Raw genomic sequence first — 20,866 nt, 5'->3', positions numbered from 1 at the left:
TGGTCATTTTAGTTCTCAGTTGGCAGGTTTTTTTGTTTGATCAAAGAGAAGAGTACAAGAAGAGATTGTGGGGTTACTGGTTTTGATTTTATATGTTTTTAATGAAGAAACACATCTTTTACAAAGAACACCTGGAAGAATGCCTGGAATACACGTACTATTTAAAAAGTAAAAGTGAACTCCAAGCGTGGGAACTCTGCATGTCATGTGAAAGCAGAATCCTTTCCACAGGGAACAAAAAGTAGGATTCGAAAATCCCTATTTAGGGAGAATTCCAAGATGGTAGCTTGCTAAATTGTGGAATAAAATTCAGTTCTTTTTCCCTACTCTGCAAGGGTCATGTTTTCCTGTCAGCTAGGAATTCTTTCCCCTTTAACATGAAACTTCAATTTCTTATGGTGTTGTGGTCTTTTTCTACATATGCTTTTATTACAAATAACATGCCTCAGATTCTTTTTGAAAGTAGAAATAATAATAGGCACCACTTAATAACTTCTAGAGATTGTACACTGTAAGCAGTATCCCTCCTTGAGTTAAGTACTGTTATTATTCTGTCTGTTTTACAGAGGAGGAAACTAGGGCTCAGAGAGGGGCAGTGATTAGTCCAAGCCGAGATTTGAACACAGGTCTTACCAGACTGCACAGCCCATGCTTCTAACTGATTCTATAAAATACGCCCACAGTGGCCTCAATCCCATCCCTAAGTCAGAGGCCTCTTCTCAGAGTGGCTTGGGGTTCCCAGTGATATACATGGCAGCCCAAATGCCCCAGAAATGGGATTTTTGTCTCTCCTCTGTGGTTAGCATGTCAACCCCGAGGGGACCGGGGATGTGTCCCTAGTAAGCCCGGGCCAGGCCTGACAAGTCTAAGTGGATGGTCTCGGCCCCTCCTCTGTCCTGCAGGCATTGCCGTGTGCATCGGGATGGCCAGCACCTTCGCCTATGCCAACTCCACGCTCCGGGAACAGGTCTCTCTAAAGGTGAGTCACCTGGTAAATTACTCTCCTGGGGCTGCTGTAACAAATGACCACAAACTCAGTGGCTTAAAACAACACAAAGGGATTACTCACAGTTCTGTAGAGCAGCAGCCTGAAGTGGGTCCCTCTAGCCTAAGATCAAAGTGTCAACAGGACGGTGTTCCTTCTGAAGGGTTCAGAGGACAGTCTCTTTCCTTGCCTTTCCCAGGTTCTAGAAGTCACCCACATTCATTGGCTCATGGCCCCTTCCTCCTTCTTCGAGCCAGCAACGTTGCATCTCTGTGACCATCCCTCAATAGACACATCTCCCTCTGACTCTCCTCTTCTGTCTCCCTCTTCCACTTTTACGGACCCTTGTGGTTACATTGGACCCCCCTGGATAATCCAGGAGACTGTCCCCCACACAGGGTCAGCTGATTAGCAAACTTAATTCCACCTGCAACCTTTATTGCCCTTTGCCATGTAACCTGACATATTCACAGGTTGCAGGGATTAGGACAGGAACACCTTTGGGAGGCCATTCTTCTGCCTCCCACCCTGGGCAGATCCCCGGATGTGCCATCCTTCTCCCTTCCAACAGCAGCCTCTCCCCATGTGCCCCTGGCCCATTCCCCTTATCCTCCCGTCATTCAATCAGTTAGCTCACTTCCAACCCACGCTCATGGTTAAGTCCGCCCCACAGGCACTGCTGGGTAGCCCTACGGCTTCACCACCGTCATCCCAAATGCCCTCTGGTATCTGCCGAGCACGAACCGTGTCCAGCACAGCGCTGGACCCATTACACAGCTCCTCTTGCAGTTTCATCCCAGCAACCTGGGAGGGAGGCAAAATCATTCTGAACTCATTTTCCCAATGAGGAGATAGTGGCCCAGAATTTCTTGGCTAAGACATAAGTTTCTTGCCTAAGACCACACAGCCAGCGTGAAGGGTGGCATCGGGATATGAACCCAGGCATTGAGCCCAGAGCCTGTACTCCCCCCCAGATTCAAATTCCAGCTCCTCCACCCTCCTGCAAGCCCTTGGATGGGTTACCTCGCTGATCTCAGCCTCAGGTGCCACCTCTGGAAAAGGAACTGCCACACCAACTTCATACACCCATCGAGAGGATTAAATGAGATGGTGCATGGAAGATGTTTAATGCAGTGCCTGGCTCATAGGAACAACTTAATTGAGTTATTTTTAACAAGCCTATGTTTTCTGCTGCACATGTGATCCTATAATAGCCACCATCCTCTCTGACCTTGCTTTGGGGTCATCTGCTTTCTCAGAAGCACCTAGGCGTCCATGAGGCACAGACGCCAGCTCAGTCTTTATTTGATACATGAGCACATTGAGGTCTGGAGTTGGGCATGGAGTCAGAGGTTCTTCTTGACCCTTAGTCTCATCTTCTTCACGCAGACCCCTTTCTTCTGCTATTAGAACAGCAGGTTGCTCAGTGTCATAGTGGAGGCTATCGGGGCTGGCCCTTTCTCAGATGCAGTAACATCTGCGTGGTGCCTTGACTTGAATTTTAGGGGCAAGGGGATGCCTGTGTCCATGGACAGGCTTCTAGGGGTCTTTGAACCCTATGAAGACACAGGTGATGATTTGCCTGTCTGTGTATATTTCAGTGGAAGAGAGTCTGCCTGACTCTTAGGAAGTTTAGGAATCTCAACTTACTACTGGAGATAGTACCCCATTTTTCCTTCAGAGTCTGGCTTCTCGGGGCATTGCTAATTCCCTCTCTCTTCCACTTTTGGTTTGGATTTACAGGGGATTAAACCGGAATCTATTATTTATTGGCATAGAAAGGGCTGCTGAGTGGATTAATCACATTGATAAGAGCAGTTGGTTGGTTGGAGGTGGTTTCTTAGGCCGTTAACCTTGACCCCTCCTGGAATAATGGGTGGATGGAGATGCATTTATTTTGTCTACACTATGGAAATGTGTGTTGTAACAGTGTGTCGAGCACTGAGCTGTGTCTGGAGACAGTGGAGCATTTACCGGAACCACAGGGAAGGTTACACTGGGAAAGTTATGACCTCATCTTATTCCAGCAATGCAGCCGCCCTGGTCCAGGAAAAGACAAGCTTTTCAGCTTGTCAGCAGCACGGGGGTCTGATTATGTATCCCAGGGTACACAGGCAGGAATGCCCTGCTCTACGCCTCCTCTAGAAATTTCCTTAGGTTGCTGTCAGGCTGAGAGTCTACTGAGAAACAGCCAACTGAGAAGGTTTCCCAGCTTGTCTTCCTGGGGACTAATCAGAAGCAAGGCTGGAGAAAGAGAAACGGGGCTAGATTGCAAAGGGCTTTGACATCCACGTGTACGAGTTTGAATTTAATCCTATAAATGTGGCCCTATGTTGAATGGTCAGTCCAGGGCAGTAGCCCAAAGGTCCATGCCGGAAAAAGTTAGAACAGAAGTTTCCAACCTGTCAATCCAAATCTACTGCTGGGTTGTAAAGTCAGAGCAACAAGTCCTACCACTTAGTGAGCCTGAAATGTGAGCCTGTACCAGACTGAATGTTTACATTTATCAAGTTTACTTAATCCTTAACAAAACCTCATTTTAAAAAAATATTTATTTATTTTTGGCTGCGTTGGGTCTTTGTTGCTGCGCGTGGGCTTTCTCTAGTTGTGGCGAGTGGGGGCTACTCTTCGTTGCGGTGCGTGGGCTTCTCATTGCGGTGGCTTCTCTTGTTGTGGAGCATGGGCTCTGGCACATGGACTTCAGTAGTTGTGGCACACAGGCTTAGCTGCTCCACAGCATGTGGGGTCTTCCCGGACCAGGGCTCAAACCCATGTCCCCTGCATTGGCAGGCGGATTCTTAACCACTGCGCCACCAGGGAAGTCCCCAAACCTCATTTTTTAATGAGGGCACCGGAGCTTAAAACATGTGCCCTTGAGCCAGAGCTACTTAATTTCTCTGTGCCTCAGTTCCTAACAGTAAATGTAAACTAACATTTCTTACATGCCAGGCACTGTTCTAAGCAGTTCATGTACATTAGTTCTCAGACTCTAGAAGAGAGATACAATGTATACCCATTTTACAGACGAGTAAAGAGAAATGTAGACAGTTTAAGTAATTGCCCAGGGTTGGACAACCTCCAGATAATAGACCAAGGATTTGAACCCAGGCCACCCAGCTCCAGAATCTGTTTTGCTAACCATGGTGCCCTCCTGACTCTCTGGATAGTTCTCCAAGCAGGTTCACACATTTCTGTTACCTTCTCTGTAACCATCCCTTAGGTTCCAGTGGGATGGAAAGATGCCAACACCCTTCGTTTCACCATTAGCCCCGCTTCCTCCAAACCTTTGAGAAAGGGAAAAGTTTCCCTTTGTCGGGGAACATTGTGGAATATCCTGCCAGGTGCACCTTTGGCGTTTCGGCATCTCCACAGATCTCTTGCTTTGTCTCTAGGAGAAGAGGTCGGTGCTGGTCATTTTGTGGATCTTAGCCTTTCTGGCGGGGAACACCCTGTATGTGCTCTACACGTTCAGTTCCCAGCAGCTGTATAACAGGTGAGCAGGGGAGTCTGACCCCCAGTGAGAAAGTGGGGGGCTTTGTTGGACTCAGGACCCACAGCCCCTTCATTTGAGAACAACGCAGTAGCTCTGTAACTTTCAAATCCCACCCTGTTGTCATATACACGTGCCTAGAGCATAATTCTTTATAGAAATATAATGCAAGCCACATGTGTAATTTTGCATTTTCTGGTAGCCACATAGTGCATGGTGGGGGAGAACTGACCAGTAATGGTCTCTAGCACAGGGTTGAAACTCAAGCCAAGCTTTCAGATCATGTCCATCTATTTTAAAAATGGACTTTGAAGAGTAACCCATTTCACCATTTTCTGGGGCCACCCAAAGTTGCATGAAAGCAGTTTGGGAAGTTAGTTCCAAGGCATCAACATGCATCCCACACACTGCATTACTTGCCTGGCCCAGAAGATCAGGGTCCTGGGTGGAGGGTAAAGGAGATGGAGTTTCCCAGAACCTTGGAGGAATTTCCAGCTCATGCCATTCTCTGGGCGTGATCACATTCACAGGCTCAGACCTCTGTGCCCTCATCAAACCAGTGCTGAGTCAAACTGGCAGCACACAAAGACAAAGAGAGTGACCTAGGAGAAAAGCAACAGAGCTGAGCCTCCTTCCTTATTGATGTCAGTGGTCTAGAGTGTGTTTGTAAATGATACCAATAGCCATTATCTTATTTTGCCCTCCCACTCAGCAGGGTATTGCTGTCCCTATTTTACAGGTGAGGAAACTTTGGCTTAATGAAACCCTTTCTAATAAGCCTTAGTCCCAGTAGGTAACAGAGAGTTTGAATCATCCCAGGATTTGAAGTCTGATGACCAGTGTGTCAGAGGTTCTTAGTCTTGCCACGTACCAGCTTTGTGCCCTTTGGCAAATAGTGGAACCTCTTCGAACCTCGCCTAGTTTCTGCATTTGTGAAACCGAGAGCAAGTTAATTTCTGCCTTACCCACCTGAAGGTCATTACCCACCCACAGTCTAATTATTAGAGGCCAAATGTTAATAATATGTGAAAAGTACTGGGCAAACTGTGAAACATTTGATGTGTCATAATCATATCATAATATTATTCTTTTTTTTTTTTTTTTTTTGCGGTACGCGGGCCTCTCACTGTTGTGGCCTCTCCCGTTGCGGAGCACAGGCTCCGGACGCGCAGGCTCAGCGGCCATGGCTCACGGGCCCAGCCGCTCCGCGGCATGTGGGATCCTCCCGGACCGGGGCACGAACCTGCGTCCCCTGCATAGGCAGGCGGACTCCCAACCACTGCGCCACCAGGGAAGCCCTATAATATTATTCTTTTATGATAAATTACTTTATCTATTGGGGGTGATGGCTAATGGGGCAGAAAACTGACAATAAAATGTATCCATCCACTAAAATGTATAGTGTACGTTAGAAATAAGTGGACTTAGTGATCAATCTGTGGAAAAACACTTGGGCATCTTTCTGGCTCCAAAAGCCAAAACAGAAAAAACTCTAAGACAATGAACTAAAACCTATCTGGGTGAATTTAACAGATTGGTGTCTCTGAGATAAAATGGAAAGTGGAGGGCAGATCTTCATTTCTTTTGCGATCAGAGATGCATAATAGAGAAGCAGGGCATGGAAGTCAACCAGCCAGCCTGGGTCATGCCCAGGGAGGGACAAGAGCAGAGACAAAAAGGGGAGCTCAGGGCTGCCAGCCTCTCCCCATATCGTAACTTGGATGCCACTCAGACTTGGCGACAAGGCGTCCCACAGAGACAGGGCTCAGATGTGGAAGGACACCAAAGGTATCATGAGAGATTGCAAAAATAGATTATTTTCATTGATTTAACCCTACTCTCGCTCTTCAAACATTTTTTATTCTAAATAGAAATTGACTTTTAAAAATAAAAGTACAAAAAGAGACCAGTTCATTCCTAGGATGCTTTCCTCAGGGGGCCTCAGTTTGCACCGTTTTCCACCAGCCCAGTAGAGTATGTGGGAAGCGTTTAGAAAGCATTCTCTCTGGGCTGTGTGCACTGTCCCCTGCTTTTTTGGTGGACAGGCAGGACTCAGAGTGGCCTTTGCTTGGAGCCTCTAATCTGGCGGGAAGAAAAGCCAGGGGACCAGCACGGTTTGGGTGCTGGTTCCAATCCTAGCTCCATATTCTAGCTGAGATGCCGTGGGCAGTGACTCCACGTCGAAGCGCTCCAGATTCCCCAGCTCAAGATGCGATAATCGTAGTGCCTACCACACACAGCCTTTGGGAAGATGAAATGACCTGAGACATGTAAAGCATGTAGACTAGGGCCAGCATGATGTGGAGAGCCAAGATATTATTAATACGAATAGCATCATCATCCACAGAGGTGAGGGAGAGCAGTGCTACTCAGCATGTGGTCTGTGGATCAGTGCCAGTTCGAGAATGACTTGTTGTCTGTCCCCAGTGAGGGAAGTACAGAAATTGAGTGTGAGGTTGACTTACCTGGTCACGGATGGGTAAAATGGGTTTACACACTCCGAGTAGTACTGCTGTGGAATAAGGATTGAGAGCAGTAACTGTAGCCGGGACACCTGGGTTCAAATCCACCACCGTTCCATCATATTTGTAGGACCTTGTGCATGTTCATTTACCTTTCTGTGCCTCTTTTTTCTCATCTGCAAAATGGGTAGATAACAGTGCCTGCCTCGTAGAGATGTTGTTATCATTGTCACTGCTGCATGACAGAGTCTGTAGTATACCTGTTATCTCATTGAATCCCACCAGTAACACTGAGGGAGGGAACGATTCCCATTTTATTGATGAGAACACTGAGGCTTACAGAGAGAACATTATCTGCCTAGGGTCCAGAAATGGAGAGGCCTGGATTCAAATTCAAGTCTATCTGATACTGATGCCCATATGCTTATCATGCAGTGTGACCTTGGGCAACTTAACTTCACGTCTCCAAGCTTCAGTGCCTCATTTAGAAAGCGGGGATGAGCAGTGCTCACTCTGCAGGACAATGAGATACAGTGACTAAATTGCTTAGCACAGCGTCTACACATCAAATCCCTCTTTCCTCCTTCTCTCTCTCTCCCTCCTTCATGTTATTGGTCGGCCTTCCTTCCTTCCTTTTGTTTCCTCTTGTGAAGCCTGTTGTGGCCCATAAAACTGGAGGGGACCTTAACTAGTGATGCTCTAGGCCAATCTCATCATTTAACTCTCAGGGGAACTGAGGCTCAGAGAGGTTAAGATACCCATCTGAGGTCACACAGCAAGTTAATAGCAGATTCAGGAAGAGGACACAGATATCTGACTCCCAGCTTAGTGCTCTGTCTACAGGTAATATTTACAAGGCTCCTAGAATGAGTAGAAGGGCCCCTAAAGGCCAGTGGCCTTAAGTGAGCATCGTGACTCTCTGACTCCTCCCCCAGCCTCATATTCCTGAAGCCCAACCTGGAGACGCTGGACTTCTTTGACCTGCTGTGGATCGTGGGCATCGCAGACTTTGTGCTCAAGTACATCACCATCGCCCTCAAGTGCCTTGTCGTGGCCCTGCCCAAGATCATCCTGGCCGTCAAGTCCAAGGTAGGCCCATCACGCCAATCATGCCGGGGTTTCAGGATGCCTTCTGGAGAAGGAAAGGTTGGACTTGGGCAGAGCAAATGTCAGTGCATCAAGTGAACAGAGCCTGAGCTAGTAGATCCTGTCTCCCACCTCTCGTCATCCCTTGAAGCTGAGCATCATTCTTTATTGTCACCACCTTCTTGTCACGCCTCTGCTCTCCAAGTGCATTTACTAAGTTTTGTTGTTCAAAGCTGACCTTGATGCAATTGTCATCTAAATTTCACCCAAGAAAGGAAAAAAAGCACATTGACATGCCCTGGGTCCTGCTTCTCCCAGGGAAGGATGGCTCTCAAAGGTTTTTGACTCTTTGTGGCTTCTCAGGCACGTTATATAGAGGGTACCGAGGCTCAGAAGAAAAGGACTCTGTGATCCATGAGTGATGCCTGCCATGGACACAGGAAGCAGACTGGTGGCAATGATTCTTTGGAGTGTTCCTTAGGGAGAGGCCTGCAGGAGGTGTTGGGATGAAGAGGTCTTGGGGGATAATCATTGTAATTCAGAGGACTGAGCAGTGTGAGGAAAAGACATTACGGTTAGGTCAGAAAGCTCAGAATTTGTCCCAGGCATTGGTTGGTAGAAGAGCAGGTTGGAATTGACCATCTGTCTTGAGTGACAACTGATCAAATCACTGGCCAGGTGTATAGGAAAAACACACTCCTGTGTTTCTTCTGTACCCACACACACTCAATACCTCTGACACCAGATGTGTGGGTTTTCCACACATCATGTAATTCTCTGACACCGGCTGGGTATCCTTCAGTTTAACACAGTTCTGACACTATCCACCTCGAGATAGTGTCAGATCCCACAGGATAAGGGCTCAGTCCCGCAAGACTGCCCCTGTCACTTCAGGTGCCAGTCACCAGCCCCAAGTTGTCACCTGTACTTCTGACCAACTGGCTACAAGTCAGGGTTCCCATGACCCCCTCCTTGGGTTCAGTGCCCCTTGGGTTCTAGATGCCCCGAACCTTTTCCTTCATAGCAGTTGTGGCACTTTGTTGAAGGCAGGAGACGTGAATCCAGGCATGTGAGGAAGCTGGCTGCGCACTGACTGCCTGGAATAATAATGGCTCGCAATTATTGAGTATCGACTGTGTACCTGAGACTGTACTAAGAGCACTTCATGTATGCATTACCTTACGTAGCTTCTTGCTATTCCTCTCAGGGAGATACAGTTCCTGTCATTGATGAGGAGACGGAAGGTTGAGCAGGCAGAGGGCTATTAAGTGGTAGAGTTGGGACTCCAGCCCAGGGCTTCAGCTTCGGGGCCCAAGCTGTACCTCAAAGTGGGTATGGGAGAAAGATAAGGAAAACAGACAGAGAATGGTTACTCATTGCCTAGTGCATTCTGGTTCTTGCTAGATTCTTTCCCATGTCTTGACTCATATAAGGCTCTCAACACCCCTCTGAGTGAGAGAGAGATTATTATCGCCTCTTTCTAGATGAAAAGCTGGGTACAGACATCCCTCAGTATCTGCGAGGGATTGGTTCCAAGATCTTCCATGGATACCAAAATCTGTGGATGCTCAAGTCCCTTACATTTGGTCTTCCATATCTGTGGTTCCGCATCCTCGGATTTTCTATGTGACATTGGTTGAATCCACAGACGAGGAACCTACGGATACAGAGGGCCCACTGTATTCATTTCCTGTGGCTGCTATTCATTTCCTGTGGCTGCTATAATAAATAACCACATGCCTGGGGCTGAAAACAATAGAAATGTGTCAGAAGTCCAAAATCAGTGTCACTGAAACGAAATCTAGGTGTCAGAGGTATGTGGGGGGGTGCTGGATGTTAGGAGAGGATCCTTCCTTGCGTCTTCCAGCTTCTGGTAGCCGGCAGCGTTCCTTAGCTCATGGCAGCATCACTCCAGTCCCTGCCTCTGCGGTCACCTGGCCTCTGCTGTGTATGATGTCTCCTTCTGTCTGTCTCATACAGATACATGTGACTGCATTTGGGCCCCACCCAGACAATCCAGGATACTCTCCCCGTGCCAAGAGCCTTAACTTAATTGTGTCTTCAAATACCCTTTTTCCAGATGAGGTCACACTCACAGCTTCCAGGGTTTGGGACCTGGTATCTTTGGGTGGCCATTTTTTCACTTACCCTGTACTGTGGCTGAAAGAGGGGTGAGATATTTTGTCCAAAAAACACCCAGCTGGTCAGTTATAGAATCAGAATTCACATCTTCCAACTCCCAAGGCCATGGCCGCATCAGGAGATCATCTGCCCAGCACTGAATGGATGTCGGAATTCCTGGGCCATTCCTGACCCTGCCACTTTCCGGCCACGGGGCCTTGGGTGAGTCACTACATGTGCCTGAACATGTTTCTTCCCTTAGAAAATTGAGATGTTTACAAAACCCCGTTTGAAATGCTGCAAACATAAAAAGACTTTTTGTATGTGGGTGAAATGAGGGGTGGGTTGTCATTGCCTGGAGAGGAAGCCGGTGAGGCTTTGCAGCCCACCTGCCTATCCAGCATCCTTACTCTTCCTCTCACTCTCTCCTGCCCCTCTTCCCTCTGTTCCCTGTGCTTCAGCCAGGCCCTTCTTCTTTCATTTCCTTCCATACACCAACTAGTCCCAGTCTGACATGTGGTAGGTGTTCTAACCCCATTTTCCAGATGAGAAAACTGAGGCACTGAGACTGAGTAACTAACCCTTACAGCTTCCAGAGTCAGCTGTGTGCTGCCCTTCTACCTCAAAGACCCTTTTCCTTTCTTGTGTCTTAACCACCTCCTGCTCCTCCTGCAGATCACAGCCTCTTAGAAACCTCCCCTTCCCCTTCAGGTGAGGTATGGTGCCCCTGCTGGGGACTGTCGCAGCACCCTGTACTTCCCCTGTTCCAGCACTCACCACCGTGACTGTAATTGCTTGTTTAATTGTCTGCCTGCTCTGCTCGACTGTAACCTCTGTGACAGCAGGAAATGAATGCATCTGGTTTCTTTGTTGATGGATCACCAGCATCTGATATGCACTCGGCAGCATTCATTGTATGTATGTATGGGTAGATGGATGGGTGAATGGATGTATAGGTAGATGGATGAATTGGATGGCTAGATGGGAAAGTTGGTGGATATGTGGACAGATGGATAGGGCAGTGATTGTGTGGATAGATGGATGGGTAGATGGATGGATGGATATTTAGATAGATGATGGATGGGTACTTGGATGGATGGATGGATGGATGGATAGATATTTAGATGGGTAGATGGATATTCAGATGGATATTTAGAAGGATGGAAAGACAGGTTGGTGGATGGATGGGTGAGTGGATGAGTTGATAGTCTAGACAGCTACACTAACTCTCATCACCTCCTCTTGTAACCTCAGTGAGAGCTTAGACTCCATTGTCAGCTCAGCTCAAACCTCTCATGTATGGTAGGTGTCCAGACACCTCTGTCATGAAGACACCAAAGTCTACAAGGCAAAGTAGTACTCACTTCCCTGTGCTAGAAAGGAACATGCAGCAAACCTTCAAAGAAATGCAGCAACCAGACCAATAGTAATAAATGCAAGTAAACATTGCTGAACAATTACCAGGAGTCAGGCAGTGTGTTAAGCACTGCCATTTGTTCAAGAAATAGTTGCTAAATGCCAGCGGTGTGCCAGGCACTGTTCTAGGCAAAGGGATACATCAGTATCAAAGTACAAAGTAGACAAAAATCTACATACTCATGGAGTTTATAGTCTACTGAAGACATCATCTTGTTTAATCTTAGCAATCCTGGCAGGTAGATACTGTTGATATCTCTCTGCACAGAGCAGAAACTGAGTTAAATAACCTGCCAGAGATTGCAAACATCAGAGTAAGAACGCTGATGGCAATAGGAACAGCTAATGTGGAATCAGCCCTTCATGTGGGCCAGGCCCTGCTCTAACCCTTTTCCCTCTGACATCTGTCTCACAAGGCAAGTGCCATTGTTTTGTGGGTTTTTTAAAAATTGAGGTAAAATTCACATAACATAAAATTAACCAGCAATCATTTTATTTTATTTTATTTTTATAAGTTAGAGAGAACTGACATTTATTTATTTGTTTGTTTATTTTGGCTTTGGTGGGTCTTCAAGAACTGACATTTATTTATTTATTTGTCTGTTTATTTATTTAGGCTGTGCTGGGTCTTCATTGTGGCCTGTGGGCTTCTCTAGTTGTGGCGCATGGGCTTAGTTGTGGTATGTGGGATCTTAGTTCCCTGACCAGGGGTCGAACCCGGGCCTCCGGCATTGGGAACGCGGAGTCTTCCACCAGACCACCAGGGAAGTCCCAGCAATCATTTGAAAGTATACAATTCAGTGCCATTCAGTACACTTACGGTGTTGTGCAACCATCACCTCTATCTAGTCCTAAGAGATTTTCATCACCCCAAAAGGAAACTCCGTACCCATTCAGTCACTCCCCTTTCCCTCTGGCCACCACCAATCTGCTTTTTACCTCTATGGATTTACCTATTCTGGGCATTTCATATAAATGGAATCATACATTATGTGACCTTTTGTGTCTGGCTTATTTCACTTAGCATCATATTTTCAAGATTTATCCACATTGTAGCAGAAATCAGCACTTCACTCCAGTTTAATGGCCAAATAATATTCCATTGTGTGGATAGACCACCCTTTGTTTATCCATTCATCCATTGATGGACATTTGGATTGCTTCCACTTTTTAGCTATTGGGAATAGCAGTGCTTTGAACATGGTGTAGAAGTATGTGTTTGAACACAGTTTTTCTGGGTAAATACTTAGGAGTGGCATGGCTGGGTCATATGGTAATTCTATGTTTAACTTTTTGAGGAACCACCAAACTGTTTCCCACAGCAGCTACACCATTTTACACTCCCAGCAGTTGCTGGTTTTATCCCTGTTTTCCAGAGGAAAACACAAACGCAGTGAGAGGTTAAGAAGTAGCCCAAGGGCTTCCCTGGGGGTGCAGTGGTTGAGAATCTGCCTGCTAATGCAGGGGACACGGGGTCAAGCCCTGGGAGGATCCCACATGCCGCGGAGCAACTAGGCCCGTGAGCCACAACTACTGAGCCTGCGCGTCTGGAGCCTGTGCTCCAAAACGAGAGGCCGTGATAGTGAGAGGCCCGCGCACCGTGATGAAGAGTGGCCCCCACTTGCCATAACTAGAGAAAGCCCTCTCACAGAAACGAAGACCCAACACAGCATAAATAAATAAATTAATAAACTCCTTACCCCCCCCCAAAAAAAAAAGTAGCCCAAGGTCACACAGTGTATATATAAGTGGCTGAGTGGGGATTTGAACTCAGGCAGTCTGATTCCAGAACCCCTGCTCTGGGAGGGAGTTACTAGACCACACTCCCTCCCATGGAAGTTCTCTGGATTTGCTCGGAAAATTCCTCAGAGTTGACTGAGGAGCGATGTCCCCGTACACCATCTCTATAAAATTCCCCCAAGTTCAGGCAATGGCTACCTCACTTCTTTCCCCTTCGACGGGCACCGCTGGGGGCCAGGGGGCGGGGATGGGAGGTGGCACCCCTTCCCTGCACCTCCGAGGTGTGGGCGACAGTTATTAATGCCTCCCTGGCAACTGTCCAGCTCCCTTTTTCTGATTATTATTATTTTATTCGGCGAGATTAATGTGCCAGGTCAGAGCATAATCCAGCCTGTAAAAAGTGATGTGAATAGTCTCCTCAAGATAAATTGCAGGCTTGGAAAAGGTTCACAGCCTTTCCTTGCCTGTCTGAGCGCTCTCCCGAATCCTCATCAATCCTTGTCTGGGCAGAAGAAAAGGACGGGTCTTCATTTGCAGCTGGTGGGGGAGGGGGGAGAGGAGCACATCTGTCAGGGACCCCTAATGGCTCACAGCACAGATGCTCGTTCCTGCGCCTCCACGCCGTCCACTGAGAGGGTGGGTTGGTTTTTAATATTATAATTATATTGGAAGGGCTTCTGGTATTTGGGTTTGCTTGATGGCCCCACGGTCCCTGATGTGTGAGGCTGGGTGAACCACTGATTCCCACGTGCCTCCGGACACCAGAGGGTCTGTCCGGGATCTTCTCATACCTGGGCCTCCCAGGACAGCCATGCTCATTGGCCGGCCAAGAAGGGGGCGGGTTAACAATGACGGCCACCGATCTGTAACCTCAGCCCCAAACCATCACACTGGCCGGGTGTCTAGAGCAGCCACTTGTCATCATAAATCCAGGTAACTTATACAGTTCATACATCTTGGCCCTGCCTGATCAGGCTCCTACCCACTTCTCCGACCTCATCACCCGGGACCTGGTCCTCTCCCTTGGCTCACCCTGGACCAGCCAGCAGCTTCCTTCTCAGGCCCTTCGCACTTATGCTCCCTCCGCGTGGGGAGGTTTTTCTCTCTGTTCCCACGGCTGTCCCCTTCCCATCATTCAAGTGTCACGTCCTCTGAGACTCTGTCGCCTCCCTGACCATCCTGTTCAGAGAGGTGGTCCCCAGGTTGCATTACCCCATCGCCATTTTATTTCCCACCTCGCGTGTGCCAGTATCTGAAATGATTGGATTGTCTTGTGTTTATTTTCTGTCCCCACTATTCAAGTATCGACTCATGAGCACAAGGACCATTAGGTCTGTCTTGACACACGGCTATTACGGGCTGACTGAAGAGCCTCGTGTTAATTTCCTGTTAGGGCTTAAAACTAGGCCTGCCGCTACCCCACCACGTAGAGTTCTTCTCAGCCACATCCCCTTTCCCTCCTCAATCCAGTGGACATTATTTGGGACTTATTTGCTTACAAAGGCAATGCTAGGCCCTGAGAATATAAACACGAGTAAGACGCCCTCCTCACCTTCGTGCACTCCCTGATTCTCTGCGAGTGAAATTTTTGTTTTAACCTAACCCGAACCTAGTTAAGAAAGCAAATTTTCTTGTCCTGGAAAATTTTCTTGACACTCCAACTCCTAGCCTTAATAGTAGTAATAATTTAAAACTTGACTTGTCCACATTGCTCCTTCCTTTTGTTAAAATGAAATCCTCTTGGCTTAAGATTCTAGAAATGCACTGTCCAGTATGACAGCCACAAGCCACAGGTGACTATTTACATTTAAATTAATTAAATTTAAAATTCAGTCTCTCCGTTGCACTGCTGGATAGCCACAGTGTTGAGCAAAGCAGATGTAGAACATTCCAGTGGACAGGATTGTTCTAGAACATTCTTAGGGCAGGGTTCATTCAACCTCTCACTAGCATAGGTAGCAGGCAGCTGCCATTCTGCCCATTTTTCAGACGGAGAAATATAAAAGCAGGTACTTCTCTAAAAACTCTCAGTAGCGGATGTGTCATGAGTAAACACTGCACAGCAGGAAGAAAACTGGCCTTGAGTCAGCAAAACTGGGTTCAAATCCTGGCTCTTGGACTTACTACCTATGTGACCTTGGACAGGTGACCTCACTCTTTGGAGCCCTCGGCTTCCTCATCTCTTAAATGGTTGTTTTTATCCCATTAAGGTTATCAGAAGGTGGGGCCTCCCTGGTGGCGCAAGTGGTTGAGAGTCCGCCTGCCGATGCGGGGGATACGGGTTCGTGCCCCGGTCTGGGAGGATCCCATATGCCGCGGAGCGGCTGGGCCCGTGAGCCATGGCCGCTGAGCCTGCGCGTCCGGAGCCTGCGCGTCCGGAGCCTGTGCTCCGCAACGGGGGAGGCCGCAGCAGTGAGAGGCCCGCATACCGAAAAAAAAAAAAAAAAAGGTTATCAGAAGGTGGAAGGCCGGGTATCCTAGTTGCTAGGTAGATACTAGGACTAGCTGTATCAGAAACAAGGAAACGTTTAGCTGACCTGTTTCTCCAAAAAACACAGCATGTGACCAACTTCCTGTCTTTTCCCATAAGAACGGGAAGGAGGAAGCCCTTCCCATGTCTGAAATCATCTTAACTGACCCCTAGTGCAGCCTGCCCAGCCAGCCCCTGGATGAGAGGTTTCCACAGGAGGCAATTCCACGAGCTTTCAGCCCCGGTGGTTCGTCTCTTAAGTACAGGGGAAGGCAGACAAGAGCAAGAAAGGTGGTTTTCTTGGATGTGAGAGCCAAGAGGATTCATGAGGCTTTTTGTGCCATTAAAATCCCTCTCTTTTCTGGGCCCTGTACCCAGCACTTTTGCTCTCAAAGTGGTTTCCCATTGTTTGAGTCATGTTCTCTCCTGGGGGGTCAGTCATTCCTCTCTCTCTCCCCTCCCCTCCTGAGCAGATGCAGGTCTCCACCAGGGCAGGTCTGAGTTTGCTAGGTCTCAGCTGTGGTTCTCACAGTACATCATTCTGTGTATAAAAGTGCAGAACTTCTGGAAGAGCCAGTTGTACTTGCTGCAGCTTCCCACACATCAGGGCTAGAAAAGGGGTTAAAGCAGTGGTTCCCAACTAGGGGGACATTTGGCCATTTCTGGAGACAGATTTGATTGTCATAATGGGATGGGGGGTGGTACTGGTATTTAGTGGGTAGAGACCAGTGATGCTGCTAAACATCCTACAGTGCACAGGACAGCCCCCTGAGACCAAGAATTACCCAGTCCCAAATGTCAGTAGTGCCAAGGTTGAGAAACCCTGGATTAAATGTTCGTTTTCTGGGCTGAATTGTGTCCCCCGCAAAAATTCATATGTTGAAGGCCTAACCCCATAGCGCATCAGAGTGTGGCTGTATTTGGAGAAAGAGTCTTTAAACAGGTAATTAAGTCAAAGTGAAGTCATTTAGGGTGGGACCTAATCTAATATGACTGGTGTCCTTATAAAAAGAAAATTAGGACACAGTCACACCACACAGGGAAGACCACGTAAAGACACAGGGAGATAACAGTCATCTGTAAGCCAAGGAGTGAGGCGTGGAGCAGATATTTCCCTTACAGCTCCCAGAAGGCACTTACACCCTGTTCTCAGACTGCTAGTCTCCAGAACTGTAAGAAAATTAATTTCTATTGTATAAGCCCCCCAGTCTGTGGTACTTTGTTATGACAGCCCTAGCAAATTAATATACCTACAAACCAGTTTACCTACAGTACTGGGCCCTTTTGAGAGTGTTTTTTCACCTATTCATATGTCTCCCAAGTATTCCCCATTCCTCTCATTATTGAGGATACTTCATTTTTTTAATGAGTTATACAGTCACAGGGTTCAGAAGTCAAAACACCAAAAACAATATATGGTGAAAAGTCTCCTTCCCTGTCCTGCCCCCAGACACCCATTTCCCCCCCTGGGAAATAATCATATCATCCTTGAATCTTTTCATAGCTACCATGCACATATACAAGCAGACCCATGTATATGTTCTTCCTGCTCATCTTCATATAATCAAACAGTAATATTCTATACACAGCTCCCACCTTGCTTTTTTTTTTAACTTAACCATCTATGTTGGAGATTGTTGCAGACAAATACATATGTAAAACACAGTGTAACAGTAAAAAGCCAGACTGCCTGGGTTCAACTCCTGTTTGAAAAACCCTTTGTCATTTACCAGCTGCGTCACCCTGCAGGTTCCTTCACCTCTGCGGGCTTTCACTTCCTCGTCTATAAAATGAGATCACAATAGTTCCGACCTGTGTTACTTTTCAATTGCTGCCGATCAAATTACCACCAACTCAGTGGCTGAAAAGCACACCCATTTATTAGTTCACAGTTCTGTAGGTCAAAAGCCAGGTGGGCTTGCCCATGTTCTCTGTGTAGGGTCACATAAGGTCAAAATCAAAGTGTCAGCTAGGCTGGGCTCCTATTGGAGGTTCTTGAGGAGAACTGACTTTCAGGCTTATTCAGGTTGTTGGCAGAATTCACTTCTGTGTGGTTGTAGGTCTGAGATCCCCATTTTCTTGCTGCCTGTTGGCCAGGGGTCACTGTCACCTCCCAGAAACCACATTCTGGTCTGTTCACGTGGCTTCCTCTATCTTCAAGCCAGGATGTGCTTCTCATCTCCCTGATTTCCCCTTCTGCTTTTTTTTTTTTTTTTATTCTTGGCCGCATTGGGTCTTCGTTTCTGTGCGCGGGCTTCCTCTAGTTGCGGCGAGCGGGGGCCAGTCTTCATCGTGGTGTGCGGACCTCTCACTCTTGGGGCCTCTCTTGTTGAGAAGCACAGGCTCCAGACACTCAGTAGTTGTGGCTCACGGCATGTTGCTCCTCGGCATGTGGGATCTTCCCGGACCAGGGCTCGAACCCTTGTCCCCTGCATTGGCAGGTGGACTCTCAACCACTGCGCCACCAGGGAAACCCCCCCCCCCGCTTCTGCTTTTAAAGGGCTCATGTGATTCGATTAGACCCATAAGATATTCACCCTCTGGGACCCTGATTAACCTCACTGAGCCTCAGTATCCCCATCTTTAAAATGGGAATATTAGGACTTACAACATTGTTGTGAGGATTAAGATAACACAAGTCAAACGATGGCTGGTTAGTTATTTTTTTTTTTTTAGTATAATTGATTTACAGTATTGTGCTAGTTTCAGGTGTACAGCAAAGTGATTTGGTTATACATATATATGTATATATCCATTTCTCATTCTTTTCCATTATAGTTTATTACAAGATATTGAATATAGTTCCCTGTGCTATACAGTAAATCCTTGTTGTTTATTAGTTACTGTTCTGAAGAAAGTAGAGAGCATTTGCAGTTAGCCATTTATAGTTCAAGGCGAGCAAGAAAGTCATAATCTAGCCAAAATCAGATGGAAGAAAATACCATTTACTAAACTATGATTCTGGGGCCTTGGGGAGATGTTGATAGGCATTTTGTTAAAAGGTGTTCCATGGTCAGAGGACTTTGGGAAATGCTTTAAACTTTATCCTCCACTTGCACACAGTAAAGGCTCTGAGAAGTCCTGCAGCCAAGAAAATTGTTTCACTTTGTTTTCCCTGACATTTTCTCAACTTATTAACCATGGAACCTTGTGTTAAGGAGCACAATATGCTGCTGAACCTAGTTCAGAGATAGAATACAACTTATGGACCCAGTGCTTGTTTTTATAAATAAAGATTTATTGGAGCATAGTCATGCTCATTCATGTATTGTCTGTGGCTGCTTTCATGCTACAATGGCAGGGTTGAGTAGTGGTGACAATCTCTGTGGCCCACAAAGCCTAATATATTTACTATCTGGCCCTTTAAGAAAAATTTTGCTAACCCTGGTCAGGAGTTTGAATTCATTTGCATTCCTAATTCCTTCTAGTTTGGCCTTTGCAGGAAAGTTTTGTCTGAGTGGGGGACTCAGTATTCTGCAGCACACAGATACTTTGGGAAATAGAAGACCCCAAGGAGTGAAATGTGGCCAGGAGTCTGTGCTGGAAGCCATCAGAAGTGAATTTGGCCAACTTAACTCTTTGAAATCACGAGGCTAATTTTAGTTTTACCCCAAGGCATCAGATGTTCACACACAACCCTAGGATTTGTTCTTTCTTTGCTCTGCTTGACGTTTGTAGCCCAGGAGCAGCGCTGAACCCAGAGATGGCAAACACCCTAGGAGCTACTATTTGCCAACCTGTGCTGTCAGGAATCACTAAACAATCATGACCCTGCTTTACCCAGATTCAGCTTTCTCAGTGCAGCAATCCAGACAGCCTCTACCAATCAATGTCAGCACAAAAGATGAAGCCTAAGCCTTTACCTTCAGTTCTTCCTTGTTAAAGAAAGTGAAACATTCTGACCTCTGCAGAGCTCTGTGGCTTCTCAGCTGTTTGGATGAGGCCCACCAAGATTATTGAGGAGAATCTTCTTTACTTAAAGTCAGCTGATTGTAGATGTTTCTCAGACTTACAAAATACCTCACAGCAACATCTAGATCGGTGTTTGATTGCATAACTAGATACCATAGCCTAAACTGAAACATAAAACTAACCATCACAGTCCCCCATAAAACAAGATATAGACTTTGGGACTGAGGCCAGTGCTTTATTGTGTCAAGGAATTATCCATAAAGTCTGGTTTATTAAAATTTTGAAAGTAAAAATGATTGTTGAATTTGATCAAAAATCATTTGATTTTTCTCCTTAGATCTGTTAATATGAAGAACGGCATTAGTAGATTTCCTATTAAGCCCTGTACTCTTAGAACAAACCCCGCATGGTCATAATATATTATCTTTTTTATATGCTTCTGGATTCTGCATGCTACCATTTTACGTGGGGTTTTTGCATCAGCTGTCATTAGTGTTCCTCTCCCTTCACTGGTGAGCATTTCCAGTTCCTGGAAATTGCTCCTGTCACTTTCACTTACATCTCATTGGCCACCACTCAGGCACAGTCACTGCATGGGAGCTGGGGAGCATCTTCTTGCAGCTGGGTGCCAGTAGGCTTAAGCAAACATCAGGATTCTTATTCTGAAGGAGGAAGGGAAGAAGGGACCTTGGGAAGCACCAGCGCCCTCTGTCCCAGGATGATTATCCCTGGTTTGTAGATGAGGAACCCGAGACTCAGCAAGGTGTGTTCACTTACCCAGGGTCATACAGCAAGTCTGTGGGGCAGAGCTATGGCTTATGGCTAGGTCTTCAGATGCCAAGGGAGATGCCCCCAGGGACCAACAGAAATAACATAACCAATATTCTATGATGATAAGATATAGCAGTAACAAGTAGCTAGTGTGCTCAGTGCTGTTCTAAATGCTTCATAGACATGAACTAATTGAATCATCACAACAACCCTATGAGGTAGATATTTATTACTCCCAATTTGCAGATGTGGAAACGGAGGCACAGAGAGGGTAAGTGACTTGCCAAGGGCACACAGCTGGTAAGTGGCAGGGCTAGGATTTGAACTCAGGCAGTCTAGTTCCAGGACCCCCACTCTTTTTTTTTTTTTTGCGGTATGCGGGCCTCTCACTGTTGTGGCCTCTCCCGTTGCGG

The 20,866-nt window shown here is 46.8% G+C and overlaps 1 protein-coding gene across 4 annotated transcripts in view; it reads left to right on the top strand.

The window, feature by feature from the left end:
- RNFT2 (ring finger protein, transmembrane 2) overlaps window positions 1–20,866 on the top strand; it is a 64,495-nt gene that overhangs the window by 9,218 nt on the left and 34,411 nt on the right. For 3 of the 4 annotated variants that reach the window (XM_060118855.1, XM_060118854.1, XM_060118856.1), the window contains 3 exons: window positions 903–979; window positions 4,378–4,478; window positions 7,873–8,026. In XM_060118855.1, the coding sequence (XP_059974838.1) occupies window positions 903–979; window positions 4,378–4,478; window positions 7,873–8,026 (332 nt within the window). The remainder of the gene's footprint in view (window positions 1–902; window positions 980–4,377; window positions 4,479–7,872; window positions 8,027–20,866) is intronic. The other variant, XM_060118857.1, reaches the window with a different exon arrangement.

Source organism: Mesoplodon densirostris, chromosome 15, assembly GCF_025265405.1.
Source record: "Mesoplodon densirostris isolate mMesDen1 chromosome 15, mMesDen1 primary haplotype, whole genome shotgun sequence".
NCBI lineage: Eukaryota > Metazoa > Chordata > Mammalia > Artiodactyla > Ziphiidae > Mesoplodon > Mesoplodon densirostris.
Note: the sequence above shows the minus strand (reverse complement) of the source record. Positions and strands in the feature narration are given on the sequence as shown.